We start from the raw sequence: 16,731 nt of genomic DNA on the forward strand, positions 1-16,731 counted from the left end.
AAATGGGAGAAAACTGTGATTGAGAAAGACCTAAACCACAATTTAACAATTAACTGTGTTAACTGTACAATAAGTTTAGTGTTTTTAAACTGAACTATTAAACAATATAATTGGTTTTGAGTAAAAATAGTTTAAGTTTTTTAAGTACAAAATAGTATAGATAAACGATAGTTTAAAGTTTTTAAATGAACTGTGCCCAATCCTACATTTGAGTGATATATTTTTATTTAGTCTGGTATTTATTAAATGAATATAAATTAACTTTTCTTTACAAAAAAATAAACGAAATTAGACAAGTAAAGTACATTTAGTATCACTAGATACACATAAGTATAACAAAGTATTTTCTTTGAACATGTTGGCCATTAAAAATAACATAAAGTTAGTTTTGCTTGATATTATCATCATGACTTCATTGTAGATGGTTGCAACACTTAAATGTTTCATAAACATATAAATAGGGAATATACAAGATGTAAAAAAGATGAAGAGCTTTTATTGAAACCCCTTAGGAATACATATACATGTACTTCATATAGCTACACCTAAAAATATTGGATAACCAGCAAATATATTTACATTGGCAATAATCCACCAGAGCTTTTTGCAATATATTGGTGGATTCAAACACTTGAAGCTGTTTGCAGACTAGCAGCATATTGTCTTGCCCACAGATCATAGTGGATAATTTCTTCGAGTGAAGGAGATGCTACTAATTCTTTTTGATGTTCCTGGCATGTTAGTTCCACAACCTTGAATATATCCAGGTAACTAATCCTGCAAGCAGGGATAAAAGGGAAATCAAAAGAGGATTCATCACCTTGAAAAGAAAAACAATACATTCTTATGGAAAATTACCTGAGCATATAAACTACCCTCATGATGATAATGTTTAAACATCACAATATTTTAAGTAGTCAAATGTTATGTACTTTCTCTTATGCTATGTAGAAAAGATTTGGAAAACAGATCCCAACGAAATATAAATATTAAGAATTGGATTGTAAGTTTAACTTAATTTCATTGAAGTTTACATTCATTTATATATTATAAATTTATACCAATTTATATATTTCAGATTTGTTTTATTTTTAATCAACATTACATCTTCAACATACATAAATGTAGTGAAATTCTCATAGCAATATTTGCGTGATGAAAATAACTAAGACCATGCTTACTTTTCTTCAACAAACAGTTCTACAGCTTTCTCATTTGCTGCACTGAGAACTCCTGTCATGGTGCCCCCAGCACGTCCAGCAGCATAACATAGATTCACCGATGGAAACTTCTTATCATCAGGTGAATAAAATGTTAAAGAACCATACCTGAGTAAGAGATGTTAAATACAGATGTTTGAATAAGTTGAACAATTTCACTATAAACTGGTTCATCATACATTATGACATAAACATGTAAGTAAAGAAAAATGGTGCTATCTAGTTAGCAATTTCCTGAAGAGAGAAAAATGAAATTCAACCAAGAAGGGCTTCATGATGGTGATGAATTTTCCAAGATAAAGGTTAAGAGAAAATATGATACAGGGGAAAGTGTTTGTACTTGCTAAGATCAAGGCGAGGCCAAGTTATTTCAGAGCAGTAGATTCTCTCTGGCCAAGATAATGTGTAAAGGAGCGGTAAACGCATGTCAGGTATCCCCAACTGTGCAATAACAGATGAATCCTGAAAAGAAAGAAAAACAGAAATACAAATAGGGTCAAATTAATACTTACCTTTCTGCCTTTTCTTTTATATTACCTATTCCTTGTATTTCAATTTGATCTTGAGCAATTCACATGTTCAAGCCTTCTTACATGTAGGTAATATCATTCATTATTCAGTATGTGTGTGAAAATTTCTAAGTTTATTAACTAGCAGAAACTAACACAGCATATAGCAAGGTTTTAACCTGTGTTTCAACCAAGGAATGTATGATAGATTGTGGATGAATAACAATCTCAATATCATCGTAGTCTGCTCCAAACAAGTAATGTGCTTCAATTACTTCTAGACCCTGCAATGAGTTTAAATTTATTTTTCATAGTTATAAGCATATAAATGGATTTTGTCATCAAATAAAAAACACAACTTTTTCATTCAAATGCATTGATTGTAGAAGGAAACAAACCTTGTTGAAAAGGGTAGCAGAGTCAATAGTTATTTTTCTCCCCAAACTCCATATGGGATGCTTTAATGCATCAGCAAGTTTAATGTCTTTCATCTTTTCAGCTGGCCATTCTCTGTTAATAACCAGAATGGCAGATAATTCAGGTCAGTTATAAAGAGCCTTAAACAGAAGTATGAGATGGAATGATTTAAGGTTTCCCTTATAAAACAGTAATGCCTTGAAAAGGGTTTATCTGGAAACATCAAAACTATTTTCCCTTACCTGAAAGCACCTCCTGATCCAGTTAAAAGGATTTTCCTGAGTGCACCCTTTGGTAACCCCTGGATAGACTGTTCAGAGAAGATCCTTTATGTATCAGTGATCAACAGTGGCATGAAGTTCAGCATATAATAAATCCATTGCTTCAAACCAACAGAAAAGATGCAAAGATTGATATACTCAGTATATGATATGTCTGCAACTTGATAATGGACTTAAGTACCTGAAAAATTGCAGAATGTTCAGAATCAGCTGGAAGAATTTTTATGTTGTGTTTATGAGCAAGAGGAAGAACAAAAGGGGCTCCAGCAATCATTGTCTCTTTGTTGGCCAAAGCTATGTCTTTCCCTGCCTCAATTGCTGCAACTGTTGGCTGAAGAAAATAACCATTGACATTTTTAGTTTTACCATCTATACATACTAGTTCATATTGCTAAGACTTTTTTATTTTTTACCAATATGTAAATATATGCAGAATGGACAGATTATGAAGATTGAATGAAAGAAACATTTTCTTCAAAATTACCTTCAATCCTGCACAACCAACTATTCCTGTAACTACTGTGGTTGAATCAGGGTGACGGGCAGCCTGAAAAAAACAGAGTTGCTTGTGATTTTTGAAAAGATCATTAAACCATAAGATAAGACCAAGCTAAGATTTCAACCTCAATGACTCCTTGCTCTCCAGGGATGATTTCAGGTTTGTGTTCCATGTCAGCAATAGCCTCTCTGAGTTCATCCACTAAGGACTCATTTCTAAGACCAACAACTTGAGGCTTAAATGTCTTTATCTGCAATGTGTAAAATATCTTGAACATGAGATTTTTGTTTAAAATTCTAAGAGATGAACATATATCAGTGCATTTGATGTTACATTTTGCTTTTGAAATACAAGTCTTCTCATCCAAATCTCTGAACAATACTACTTTGATAACTGATAAACTCTGTTTTGATAAGATTTCAAATTCACTGAAGTCACAGACATGAAAGTTTCATTAGATATTTGAAGGTAAGTTATCGTTACCTGGTCAGCAAGAAGAGTAATATTTGAGCCAGCAGCAAGTGATACAACTTTAAATCTTTCTGGAAACTCAGCCACTATACTCAGTGTCTACAAAATCAACCAGGGAAAATAATTAAGATTACTAGGAAAATAGTTATATAATGAAATAAGTATTAGGAAAAATTTCTTTTAATAACTTTTTTTCACCAACTTTTTTACAATAAATACATGATAATTTGTAATTGGTCTATTTCAAATATTTTTTTTTAAATAAATTCAAACATATTAATAAAACATATTAATAAAATAATGAGACGTATGTTATTGTCAAAAAAATTATTAAAATAAATTATTAAAATATCGGATCTAATTATTATTGTCTTAAACGGAGAGACTCTTAATAAAAATACGTCAAATCTAAAATTGTTTTTGTTAATTATATGTGCAGTCACAAATTACAAATTATAAATCTTAAAAATCACAAGTTAAAAAGGTACCTATATTAAACAAAATTGCAGAAGCATATTCTATATTTGTTATTTTATATTTCAAACGACTTTTTTTACTTTTATATTTTTTTTTTCTGTAAGGAAATTTTGTACTATTGCCCCACTTGCTTAAATAAAGTGGTTCGGCTTAAATCTTACATATATGTTATGAGTTTGTCCGTTTCATAAGATTTTTTTAAACAAAAAATAGTGGACAACTTCTTTCTGCACCTCCACAATTTTCACTTGCATCTGTAAAAATCTTGTATTTTAAATTGTGTAGTTTATATTTAAATTATACATTTAGATTCAACAATTTCCAATATATATTGTATTTTATATTTCCAAAAATACAATCTAAAATATAAAATTATATTATAAATTATAAAAACAATTAATCTGTATAACTTGAAATATAAATATATTATAAATTATACAATTTACAATATAATTTTTATTGTATTCTGAAATGCATAAATACAAAAGTTACATGCATATAAGTTCAATTCATGGAGCTGCAGGAACCCCAATCAGTGAGTTTAAACTCTGAAAATTCTCTAACTTTTTATTTCGAAACACACAAGAGCATAAAAGTGTAATGGTGTTATTAATAATAAGAAAAAAAAAAAGAGATATACTGCTATCGAAATGATATATAATTAACAAAATATTTTGTTCTTTAAAAAATTAATAATAACACTTAATGCTTACATAATATCATTATAAAAATTACATTATAAAATTGTTATATATAAAGATAAAGAGAGAGACAGTATATATATATATATATATATATATATATATATATATATATATATATATATATATATATATATATATATATATTTGACAACATTTAAATATCATCATACGTGTCATTGTGTGATTGGTTCATGGTAGTGTCACTGTGTCATTTGGACCAATCACACAATGACACGTATGATTGATGTTCAAATATTGTCAAAAAGTGTTGTCTATGTCTATACCTGAGTTCCAATTGAACCGGTTGATCCTAAGACAGTAATGGGTTTTGGACCGTCCCATGTCTTAAAATCAGAGGGTTCTGGAATAGCTGTTCCCGGCCAAGCTGGTGGCAGTGGTTGAACTGCAGCAGAGCAATAAACTCTTCTTTCTATTGTTGTCTCATTCTCTTTTCTCTTCAAAGAAAAACTGTCTAAAAAACCAAAACAAATTAATCATTAAACAAATTAGTAATGATAGAATTATACAGAATTATATTTATTTTGACACACGTAACAAAGTAAAATAATCATTTAAAAATAAATTTTTGTAGTATTTTTTAAAAAAAGAATAAAATAAAAATAATATTAAATAAATATAAAAAATTCTATGAATGTCAAAGTTTATCTTTTTTTTAAAAAAGCTAACGTACTTAATTATAAGTTATTTTATTTTACTTAATAATTAAAAACCTACTTTAATCATCAACTTTTAACATAAGATTTAGGTTATTTATTTACTATATTTAGACTATTTATTTACCATATTTTTGACATTATAATCGGTGTCATAATAATATAATAAAATATTATCATCTAAAATCTTCAATCACTCTATTAAAACTAATAAAATATATTTTCTAAATTTGCATACTAATTCAATTTTTTAAAAATTTTATACAAATCTCATTTTCATTTAAAACAAAAGTTATATGTAGAAAAATACCAGAATAACATAAATTCAGTGGCATCAGGTTGACTACTGTAACAAATATTTTCTAAACCTCCACATTTGGAGTTGAAAGAAGTTTTCAAAATAAAATACTTTATTAAAAAAGTAATTTTCCAAATACAAAATAAAATCTTAGATAATAAACTCTTTAATATAAACTAATATGTTACAAAATAGATTCTTCGTTTAGTGGTCCTTCACCTATCCTTTTTAAGAATAGACCCATGGGAGATTCTTAAAAGCACAACTAGAAAATTGGGATTGAACTATTTGTTTGGACACTCATTATTTTTATTTATTTTGTCTTCATGCAAGAACTTAGATGGAAAAGAGTTAATTGAGGAAAATATTTATTTCTATTTTTAGAAGATGCAATGATAGTCATAATTTTGTAATTATTTTTTTATATATATTAATAATATATATTTCAAACAAAAATTAAAAATGTTGTATTTCCTTCTTTTTTTTAAACCGACGATCTCTCATCCAAACATAACAATAGTATTATTAATTCAGAAAAAATTTTAGTTAACAAAAAATGGTCATATATATTATAATAAAAAGTTAATATTAAATTTTCAAGTTATGGAATTCATTCATAAGCTCTATATATATATATATATATATATATATATATATATATATATATATATATATATATATATATATATATATATATATATATATATTGTCAGAGAGAGAGAGAACAAGTTTAAACAAAAAGTATGCTTTGAATAATCATGTTTTATGACTTTGAGTTTATTGGATCTAAATGAAAACTATTACATGCATGAAGTTAATATATACTATCATGTCCAATATATTAGTTAGCAATTTAAAATTATCTTAAATTAATTAAAATGAGGAATTAAGATAAACTGGATAATTATACTAGTACAAAATATGTACGTGGTCCTTGTGAAAGATAAGTTAGAGAATCTTAAAGAAAGGTGTGGACCCATCTTCCACGTTTCTTCCTAGGAAAGCACTTAAATATCTCCATCTCTCTATCTTTTTATCGTTGAATCTCTTCCATGGAACACATGGCTCAGTTTCCATCTATCAAAGAAAATAATCTCAAACTTTTGAAAACGATAGAAGATAAAGGTGAAAGTTTTTTTTTTCTTATTTTTTTTTAAGCTTCGTGGCATATAAGATAAAAAAAAAAAAAAAACAAACATTTACGTAGAAGGTCATGCAAATAGTGTATTTAAATAACCATATCCCTTCAAATCACGAGCCATGATTTAGAATAAAGTTACTCAATTTTAATATAGTTTTCTAAAAAATAATGCTGAGAATGATTTCTGATCAGTTTAATTCGTGTATACACGTAAAGAGTATTCTTTCCTCTTACTTTTTTTGTATCATAAAAATCATAAAAAGGGTAATATTAGTCATGCATATAGAATAATGTTTTTAGAGAAGATATTGACAATAATGATTTATGATCAGTTAAAAAATTTACACTAACCAAACAAGACGAAGAGGGAATATAGTAAAATGAAAACGGGATGTTAAAGCAAAATTATAAAAGTGGCGTTTGTCATTACCTTTATGAGTGCTTTTTCATGATTGATTCAAGGGAGATTCACTGATGTAATAAGATTACTGTCATCTTAATACAAAATTTTAGAACGACAAATTTATGGGTATTTATTCAACTTTTTTATTTTTTATTCAACATGAAACTTAGAACTGCTTAAATTTCAAACTATGATAATATCCCATAAGTAGCTAGGTAAAAAAAGGTAAACATAAATAATAAAAGAGGGAGACAATATTAGTTAATAACGTTGGAGAGAAAATATTAGAAAGAGAAAAAAAAAAAGGTTGATAAGCAAGGGAATATAAGCTAAGACAAGTATAGAAGTTGTGAAGAAGTCCTTATTGTTTTTGCTTATCAAGAAGCAGAAGTGCGTTTGAGACAAAGACGGGAGGAGAAACCTGGAAGTTTTGGGTAGTTTTTTGATGAGAAAAACAAGGGCTTCACTTGTGCAGGAGAGGGCAAATTCAGAGCCATTACTGAAGTTCAACCACGTCTTTAATGTTCACGAATGAAAAATCGAACCAATCAGAGCATTATAAAGTAGTTGTCCCAATAACCAGACAAAACGATAACTAGATAAAAAAACCAAAAATGCCACAACTATGTGTGGTGTTAGACATGCCAATTCTAACGACCAAGCAAAGGTTTTTCCTTGTCGGTATTTTTTCTTTTGAAAAAAAAATTATTAGTTTCACTTCAATTATAGATAAGATCAATTTATAATATATAAGTGGGTACAAACTTCATCTTACAAGTCGATTTTATAGAATTGAGTTAGACTTAAAATCCACTTCTTAACATGGTATATATTTGAAATGATGTCTATACCTCGACGTGAAGAGGATGTGGCTAAAACTTCTTAAAAAGAATTATTATTTTTTTCCCTATTGGTACACATATATACTTTCCTTCTATAATTGAAAAAAGCCAAAAAAAAATTGGATATAACGGTTAATTGTAACCTAAGAAAATAGGGAGGGTGTGTATGGGACAAACTAATGGTCCACTTTCAATAAGCAACACTCGTTGAGATGTGGATTATCGTGAAGTCTTCGTATCATTTTCTCTTGAAGTTTCCAGATTATATATGAAAGAAACGCAGGGTCTTTCATTCTCAGACGGATTAAAATGAGAACGTAGAAATTATGAGCATAGAAATTAAAGTAAATGATATTATGTGTGATTACGTCGATCTGTGGTCCTGCATTTAGTGGATTAATGGATAGAATTTTTTCTAGTTTTTTTATGAAAATACCATAATCACTAGTTTTTTCTTCTGGAATGAGAGAAGTCTAAGTATTCACATATCAGCCCTACAAGCTTTACGTGTGTGTATGTGTTTTCGTTTTCCTTATCAGCCAGAAAATAAATATAGATTAGAGGTACAAAGATGTGTAGTTTCTATAAGTTTGGGTGTATAGACCATATATAAAATATCACGTCTACGTTTAATCAGGATCATGCTTAGTAATAGGGGTGACAAAACTGAGATCAGGGCGTGGATTGGGTTAGAACTTTCTATATTATATTATTTTAGAGACGCAAATATACAAAGACGTAAATAGAATGATTATTTTAATTTATTTTATTAGAAATATTAATTAATTAATTAATTTAAATTTTAAAAAATATTTATATGATTAAATATATTTTTAATATATATAAATGAATTTTAAAAATAAAAGACAAAGTTGATGAACACATCTGTCTTTTAACCCGTTAAGATTTGTAGTCGGTATTAGTACGGTTGGCTAGCTTTAACTTATCACGGTTTTACAAACCAATTATCAGTCAACAATTAAAATTGTCTTATTTTGTCAGTCCTAGTTTGCAATTAGTTTTTCCTTGTTATAGAAATTTGTAGAAAGTGAAAGTTAACGATGTGTATAAATAGAAAAGTGACTTTCAAAATTCTAGTTCCTTCCCCTTTTTTATTCTCTTTTCTTCCGATGCTTACTCAAAATTCTAAACCCTTTTCTCCATGTAAAGTTTAAGGGTATGTACATCTATTTTTTCTTTCTTCATTTTTTATTTTTCTTTCTTTTCTTGTTCCTCTATTTTTTTTCTTCTTTATTTTACATGCCATCCCTCTTTCTATCCCATGCCCCTTTCTCTTTTAATAGTGCAGAACGAGGTTTCTAGCACGGGTCATACGTTTTGATTTTCAGAAAATCGAAAAATATAAAAACAGTGATATTTTTGTAATTTCAATAAATTTATAGGTCTTGATTCAAGGAGAATCAAGGCAGAAAAGAATCTATTACCTTGGTTGCTGTAGAACTGAGACATAAAGGTTTGCAAAATCCCACGTGTTTCCTTGTAGAACATAGTTTTCTTCTAAATACTTTTTTAATGAGGACATATTGTCTCGATTAGTCAGAGAACCAAGACATAAAGTCTGTCCTATTCCTTTGCAACTTACCAAATTCTCTGGCTAGACAAGTTCAGAAAGGGATGCTGCCTCAGTTAGTCACAAACTCGAGGCATAAACCCTAATAATTCCCCTTGTTCCTCTGCAAATCATAAACTTCACTGACAGGACAAGTTTAGAAGGGAATATTGCCTCGATTGGTTAGAGAATCGAAGCAAAAAACGCCTTCACATTTCTCAAACTGAACTTCATAATTCTCCCTTATGCTTCGGTCTTTTCAGAACCAAGACGTTTTTGGCATCGGTTTAATCACGACCCGAGACGTATAGGTTGAAAATAATTTCAAAATTACCATTAGATTTTTCATTTTGAATTTCTTTTAAACACTTTAGGCATCGATTAAGTATAGAACCGAGGCAGTAGGCCATGTATTACCTCGGTTAAGCATATAAGTGAGGCTGTAAGATTCGAAAAAAATAAAAGATACAATTTGGGTGTGTTTAGATATTTTAGAGATATTGTTACTATTATATATTGTAGATATTTTAAATGATATATTGAGATATTATTATATATAATTAGATATTACGGCTAAATAATAATAATATATATTATTGATAGACTCATTATAATAAATTAGAATATAAAGTATTATTATAAGTGAGAAGATAATAAAGATAACATTGAATGCATTTATAAATATTAAAATATAGAGAAATGAGTGGTTTTTGGTGTAGAAACTTGAAAAACTCTAAATTAAAGAGAAAAAACAGAGAAAAAAAAAGAAGATTGACGTTTTGGGAGAAGTTTGAGTGAAAAGAGACATAAGAGATTGTAAAGAAATGAGAAAAGAGAGGGGATGTGATATATTTCTTCATTGTTAGGAATAAAAAGTTTATATATTTTAAACTAATAAATAAAAAGGAAAAGCATAGTTTGATATTATTTGAATCAAGATGCATTATTCATCTTTTAATGAATCAAGATGCATTATTCATCTTTTAATGAATATTACATTAAAAGACCTAGTTTTGTTTCTCTGTATATGAAGAGTATATTGAACAGTTCTCCTCGACAAAACGTTTCTGAAATTTTCCTTTGTTTTTACCCTCCATTGTTTTTCATTTTGGTATTTTAATAATTATGCATATATTATGTGTTGACAGCTCATAAAGTGAATACAGTCTGCACTTTGAAACATTTTAATAATTTTATTACTTTACGAAATATTTATTAATTACAATATGATCTGCCGAATAACTTTTATTTATGTTTTATATTAAAACATTAAAGTGAAAGTTTTATGTAAATATAATTCAGTATTGGATCTTAATATAAGAAGATGAAGTCCACATAAACATGTGGGCCAGCAACAGGAAAACGATACTCCGGAAATGTTGTAAAGAAAAGTAAGAGATGCTTTTGTTTGTTAGGAGGAATGCGTGTTGAAATGGATTAGTATGAGATTCTTGAGTGTTCAAAGGTTTTACACTCAAAAGAAGCTAAGAGATACAAGTTATACGCATAACGGGTGTGATTCATTTTCAACACTTATTGCAGAGAACATTATCTGAGTCTTTGAAAGTTCGTGGAAGATTGAACAAAACACATATCTCCAGGTAAACACAAAACACATCCTCCTCTTTTCATCAGTTTCCTTCTTTTTTTTTCAGTTTTTTCTTCCCTGTTTTCATTTGCAAATACAAAGCAAATTTGGATTTGCTGCTCCATTTTGGCTGAGAATATCCCATTGATTAGTAGATATTCTCAAAACATTTGTTTTGTCTAAATTTTCCTTAGCAAAAGACATTTGCTGAGATATATTACAACTAAAAGAACGAATCTATTCATAAATTATTTAAATTTCACTTGTTAATTTAAATAATTAACAAAAGAGAGAGAGAGAGAGATTTAATATTCATATACAATACGAATGAATATCACATTTTTTAATATAAGTCACATTGAAAGACGTTTGAAGCAAAAGAATATAAATACTTAGTGCAGAAATTAGTTATGGAGCAATTGGTAAGGATGAATTTAAGGTTGCTTTATTCAAGACAACCGAGAAAGAGAGCTTATTTAGATATAGGGTCATTTACGTTTCTGAAACAAAGCATCATTGGGATGTATATAGAACAAAAAATACAACATAATGATTTATGAATAAAGACTATACCATAAAATTTAACTCCATTGACAACAACTCATTCAAGAGCCAATTCCTTTAATCCTAGGTACCTGCCACACTCTTGCTGCCAACTTATAAAATTATGTCATAAATTTTAATCAAGACCATTTAAAACCAAATTCTGTAACAACTTACAAAATTTTCAAACCCATTTTCAAAGACCAAAGATGCCCAAACTTAGGTTTGCGATTCACATAAATACATCATATTACCTTGGAATCACGAAGAACGAAAACTATTCATCGAACAACATCTTGAATCCCATTTGTAGATATTTTTTTGCACTTCTACATTCATCTTCTCCGTTCATGCTTCTCCCTTTTGTTCTTCCTCGTTCATGAGTTTGTGTCCCACCATTTTCACTATTTGGGAGCGTAGAGGCTTAGGTCAACTTGGGATTTCGGTTGGTGAACTATTTTTTTGGAGTTGAAGATAGTCAGAAACATAAATTATTGTTTCAGTGGGTTTTGTAAGAAAAGATGCCAAAAAGTAGGATTTACCTTGTCATTTTTGTTTTATATATATCAATTTTTATATTTGGGTTGGGATTACTCACTTTTGGACGTTGGTTTTTGTCTATCTACAATTTTGAAAATTCATCATTTAGCTATGATGTTTTATGGTCATGCTCAAAGTCATTGATTTTTACATGGATGACTTCTTTCATTTTTTAGAAGATCTAGAGTTGTAGACTTTAGATGCTTTAGAAGTTTCAGAATATCCAAGCATAATTCGTTCATCAGTTTTGGAATCAAATTTTCTTAATTATCTTTGGTATTTAGTATGGAACATTGACCGTTAAAAGTCGCAAAAGGTAGAGACTCATAGTATGTTGGAACAATTTTCCAAGAACTTAGGGAAACAAGATGAACAACAATGTAGACTTGATATATTCTTCTAGGCGTGAATACACATTTTTCTAAAAGCAATATTTCGTCCCTTATAAGTGCGGAGGGATCATAAAATCCGCTTTTGAGATACAAAGAAGAACAACAACGATGATACTCACTCTTAGTATTACCGTTAAACAAGAATATGATACTCAAGAATTGATTTGTGTGTTAAGAGAATGACTGAATCAATTTCAGTAGAACACATGATCCCTTTATATAGATGTTGATCAGGCATCAATCCAAGAGATACCCTGATTAGTTACATTTCTTCATGAAATATTGTAAGTTTTCATAAATAACAACTCTTCATGAATAATTGTAACTCTTCATGAATGGTAACTCTTCATGAATGATTGTAACTTTTCATGAATGGTAACTCTTCATTAATAATTGTAACTCTTCATTAATAATTGTAACTCTTCATGAATAATTGTAACTCTTCAATAATTTGAAAATTGTCTCTAATACTCTTAAATTCCAACAATCCTCCACCATTTGAGAGTATTGTATAATTACAAAAATCAATTTAATAATTGCAATCTTACACATAAATGAAAGTGTACATAGACTTGAACTTTCACTTAGTAGAATACACATTTCAGGAATTTGTATTTTATTGGTGTCGCAACGATTGAACCAACATAACACATAATGAATTCTTGAAGATACTCTACATATAAGATAAATTTCATAATCTTGTTATACTTGACACAATAAGGCCATGCGTCCATATATATTCATAATTGTGACAAAGTCATGCCCCCTTGACTTCTTGAAGCGGCCAAACTTCGCACTTACATAGGTTGATTTCTTAGGTAAACATGTTTCTGTGACAAAACATAAATTCAAGAAATCAATTAAGAATTAATCAACCTCCTAAGCATCACAGATCTAAAGCACTCTTGAAATAATTATTTGTGCTTTCAATTATCAAATAAGTGATTTAATCTTATTGAACTTAAGACTCAATGTCATATTAAGCATTAAGTTAAGATTCCCTTACTTGTGATTAATCGTGGGCTTCATTCCTATTCCAATTGCCATTCTGAAAATGGAATCTTTAGCTAATGCTTTACTAAATTCATCAGCCAAATTAAACTTTATTCGTACGAAAACTATTATAATAACTCCATCTTTGATGAGTCCTTGGACATAACTATGTCTCACACCAATATGTCTTGGTTTGCCATTGATACTTGACTATAAGCCTTTGTTAATGTTACAACATTGTCACAATGTATTGCCATTGGTGATATTGGTTTTGGTAACAATGGTATTTCGAACATGAGATTCCTCAACCATTTGACTTCCTTTCCCGTCAAGGCTAGAGGTATAAACTCTGAAGCCATAGTGGAATCTGTAATGCAAGTTTGTTTCTTGGACGACCAAGAAATCGCAGCTCCCCCAAGGAGGAAAATCCAACCACTAGTTGAAGAATGATCTTCTACATTTGTAATCCAACTTGCATCAGAATATCCTTCCAAATTGAAGGATAACCATTATATGTTAATCCATAAGTAATAGTTTTCTTTAAATACTTAAGTACTCGACGTACTGCTTGCCAATGTGATAGACTAGGGTTACTAGTATATCTACTCAATNTGCTTANNGCAAAAGCAATATCTGGCCTTGTACTTGTCATTGCATACATTAAACATCCTATTACCCTTGCATATTCCAGTTGTGAAACTGCTTTACCACCATTACGTAATATCTTTAAACTAGGGTCCATAGGAGTTGAAGCAAGAGAGCATTCATAATTGTTGTATTTCTTGAGTACTTTCTCAATGTAATGAGATTGAGACAAAATTAATTTCTCATTTTCTCTCTTAATCTTTATACCCAGTATAACATCTGTTTCTCCCATATCCTTCATAGAGAAATAAGATGAAAGAAATGTTCAAATAAAGGATCAAACATACCGTTTAGAATGTGACCGCGACAGACATAATCATCATTCTCCCATTTGTTCCTTTTTCGTTGTTCCTCCGATGTCTCGATTTCGCTTTCTTTAGGTTAGGGAGAACTTAGAACATATGCCACGTTTAGAGTCGAAGGAAGGAAATGCATCTTCTTTTGCCATCGTCGGAAACTAACGCCTTCAAACTTGTCTAATTTGTGAAAGTTTGCAGACATCTCACGGATTGTTGTCATCTTAGAGAAGATATTGCTTTTAGACTGTTGTAACAATTTTCCAATAACTTAGGGAAACAAGATGAACAACAATTTAGACTTGATATATTCTTCTAGGCGTGAATACACACTTTCCTAAAAGCAATATTTCGTCCCTTATAAGAGTGGAGGGGATCACGAAATCCGCTTTTGAGATACAAAGAAGAACAACAACGATGATACTCACTCTTAGTATTGCCGTTAAACAAGAATATGATTCTCAAGAATTGATTTGTGTGTTAAGAGAATGACTGAATGAATTTCAGTAAAGCACAGGATCCCTTTATATAGATGTTGATCAGGCATCAATCCAAGAGATACCAGATTCTGATTAGTTACATTTCTTCATGAAATATTGTAAGTTTTCATGAATAACAACTCTTCATGAATAATTGTAACTCTTCATGAATGATAACTCTTCATGAATGGTAACTCTTCATGAATAATTGTAACTTTTCATGAATGATAACTCTTCATTAATAATTGTAACTCTTCATGAATGATAACTTTTCATGAATAATTGTAACTCTTCAAGAATCTGAAAATTGTCTCTAATACTCTTAAATTCCAACATAGTAGGCTAGAGGTCTCATTGGGCAAGCTAAACAAAGGAAATTGGTGCGAGTTAGAATGAACTAAATGTAGATTGAAAACTTTTGCTATGGCATCAATATGCATCATCCTTCGAATATGGTGTAGAAGATGAGCTTAAGTAGGGAAGAGGTCCATGTCACCCTGTTAGGTGGTAAATGATCCTTGATGCAAACATTTCAACTATAATGAAGCATAATCAATAATGTAAGGGCCAATTATTTTAACCACAACCTCCAAAATCAAATTGACACTGTCAATAAGAAGACAAGTAATTGAAAATGGAGTATGCAACGAGGTAACGGAAGGGGAACCTAAGTTCGAAACACCATTCGGTTGAGATTGATGCTACAATAGAAGTTAATCACACTCATCAAGCGTAAGTCAATCACGCCATTTGTAATTGAGAGGTTAATTCACATTGTGATTGATCGCGTAAGTCAATCACACTCATCAAGCGTCAAAGTTTCTTCACCTTGATTGGGTAGTTGTGCTTGCATTTCTTTCAACCGCTAATATTTTTAGTCTTTGATGTCACCAATGAAAAGGTTAGTTAAAGTATTAGCATGTCAATTGTTATACCACCAATTATAGAAAATATGGAGATTTATGATGAGAATGAACCACGAAGGCCTAGAATGCGGACCTTATAGGATCTGTATAAGTCTATTGAAGAGGTACATATTCTTTGTCTTTGGCATATTCGAAGCACATAACTTTTGAGGAGGCTATTCAGGAAGAGAAATGACGGGTTGCAATGGACGAGGAGATATGTGAAATAACGTAACAACAAATGGGAGTTTGTTTGATCTCGCAAAAGGAGCTCGAGCAATTGGTGTGAAATTGGTATTATGGAAGAGGATGAATGCTCAAGGAGAGATAGAGTGAAAAAATCGTGACTTGTTGCAGACGACTATAAACAAGGAATGAGTTTATTATGTCGAGGTGTTTGCGCTAGTCACAAGAATGGAGATTTTTTAATTGTTGATTTCAATAGCAGCAAACATAGATGACTGATGTTTTAGATGGACGTGAAGTCGAAATTTTTGAATGGAGTCTTTAAGAAAGTAGTGTATATTGAACAACCACTTGAATATATGAGAATAGCAGAAGAAAAGAAAGTGTTGAGATTGAAGCAAGCTCATTGAGTATGGAATGGTCGCATTGACACTTATTTCAAGAAGAATAGATATGAACAATGTTCATATGAACATTCCCTCAAAAGTAATGTAATGTGAGGTAATGTGTCCCTGTGATGTTCATTGATCTTTATTTTTAGGATTAAATATGTTTTTAGTCCCTATACTTTGGAGCGATTTTGGTTTTAGTCCCTCTTCAAACTAAGGTACAATTTAGTCCTTCAACTTTAGAAAACTCTGGTTTTAGTCCTTTTTAC

The 16,731-nt window shown here is 30.0% G+C and overlaps 1 protein-coding gene across 1 annotated transcript; it reads right to left on the reverse strand.

Annotated features, from left to right (window-relative positions):
- Positions 1-473: 473 nt before the first annotated feature.
- Positions 474-7,641, reverse strand: LOC106772984 (1-deoxy-D-xylulose 5-phosphate reductoisomerase, chloroplastic). Its single transcript, XM_014659643.2, has 12 exons — positions 7,516-7,641; positions 4,863-5,050; positions 3,410-3,496; positions 3,051-3,176; positions 2,912-2,974; positions 2,609-2,758; positions 2,389-2,456; positions 2,128-2,239; positions 1,909-2,013; positions 1,561-1,682; positions 1,182-1,328; positions 474-777 (listed from the first exon to the last, which is right to left on the reverse strand). The coding sequence occupies exons 1-12, from the start codon at positions 7,589-7,591 to the stop codon at positions 624-626; spliced, it is 1,398 nt and encodes a 465-aa protein (XP_014515129.1). The 5' UTR covers positions 7,592-7,641; the 3' UTR covers positions 474-623.
- Between the last annotated feature and the right edge of the window lie 9,090 nt (positions 7,642-16,731).

This window comes from Vigna radiata, chromosome 9 (assembly GCF_000741045.1).
Source record: "Vigna radiata var. radiata cultivar VC1973A chromosome 9, Vradiata_ver6, whole genome shotgun sequence".
NCBI lineage: Eukaryota > Viridiplantae > Streptophyta > Magnoliopsida > Fabales > Fabaceae > Vigna > Vigna radiata.

Excerpts from the sequence above, each read along its gene's own strand:
- LOC106772984 (XM_014659643.2), bottom strand. The coding sequence starts at position 7,591 with ATGGCTCTGAATTTGCCCTCTCCTGCACAAGTGAAGCCCTTGTTTTTC. Across the intron at positions 3,177-3,409 it reads TTACTCTTCTTGCTGACCAG|ATAAAGACATTTAAGCCTCA; the intron begins GTAACGATAACT and ends TACACATTGCAG. Across the intron at positions 2,975-3,050 it reads GAGAGCAAGGAGTCATTGAG|GCTGCCCGTCACCCTGATTC; the intron begins GTTGAAATCTTA and ends TGTTTTTTTCAG.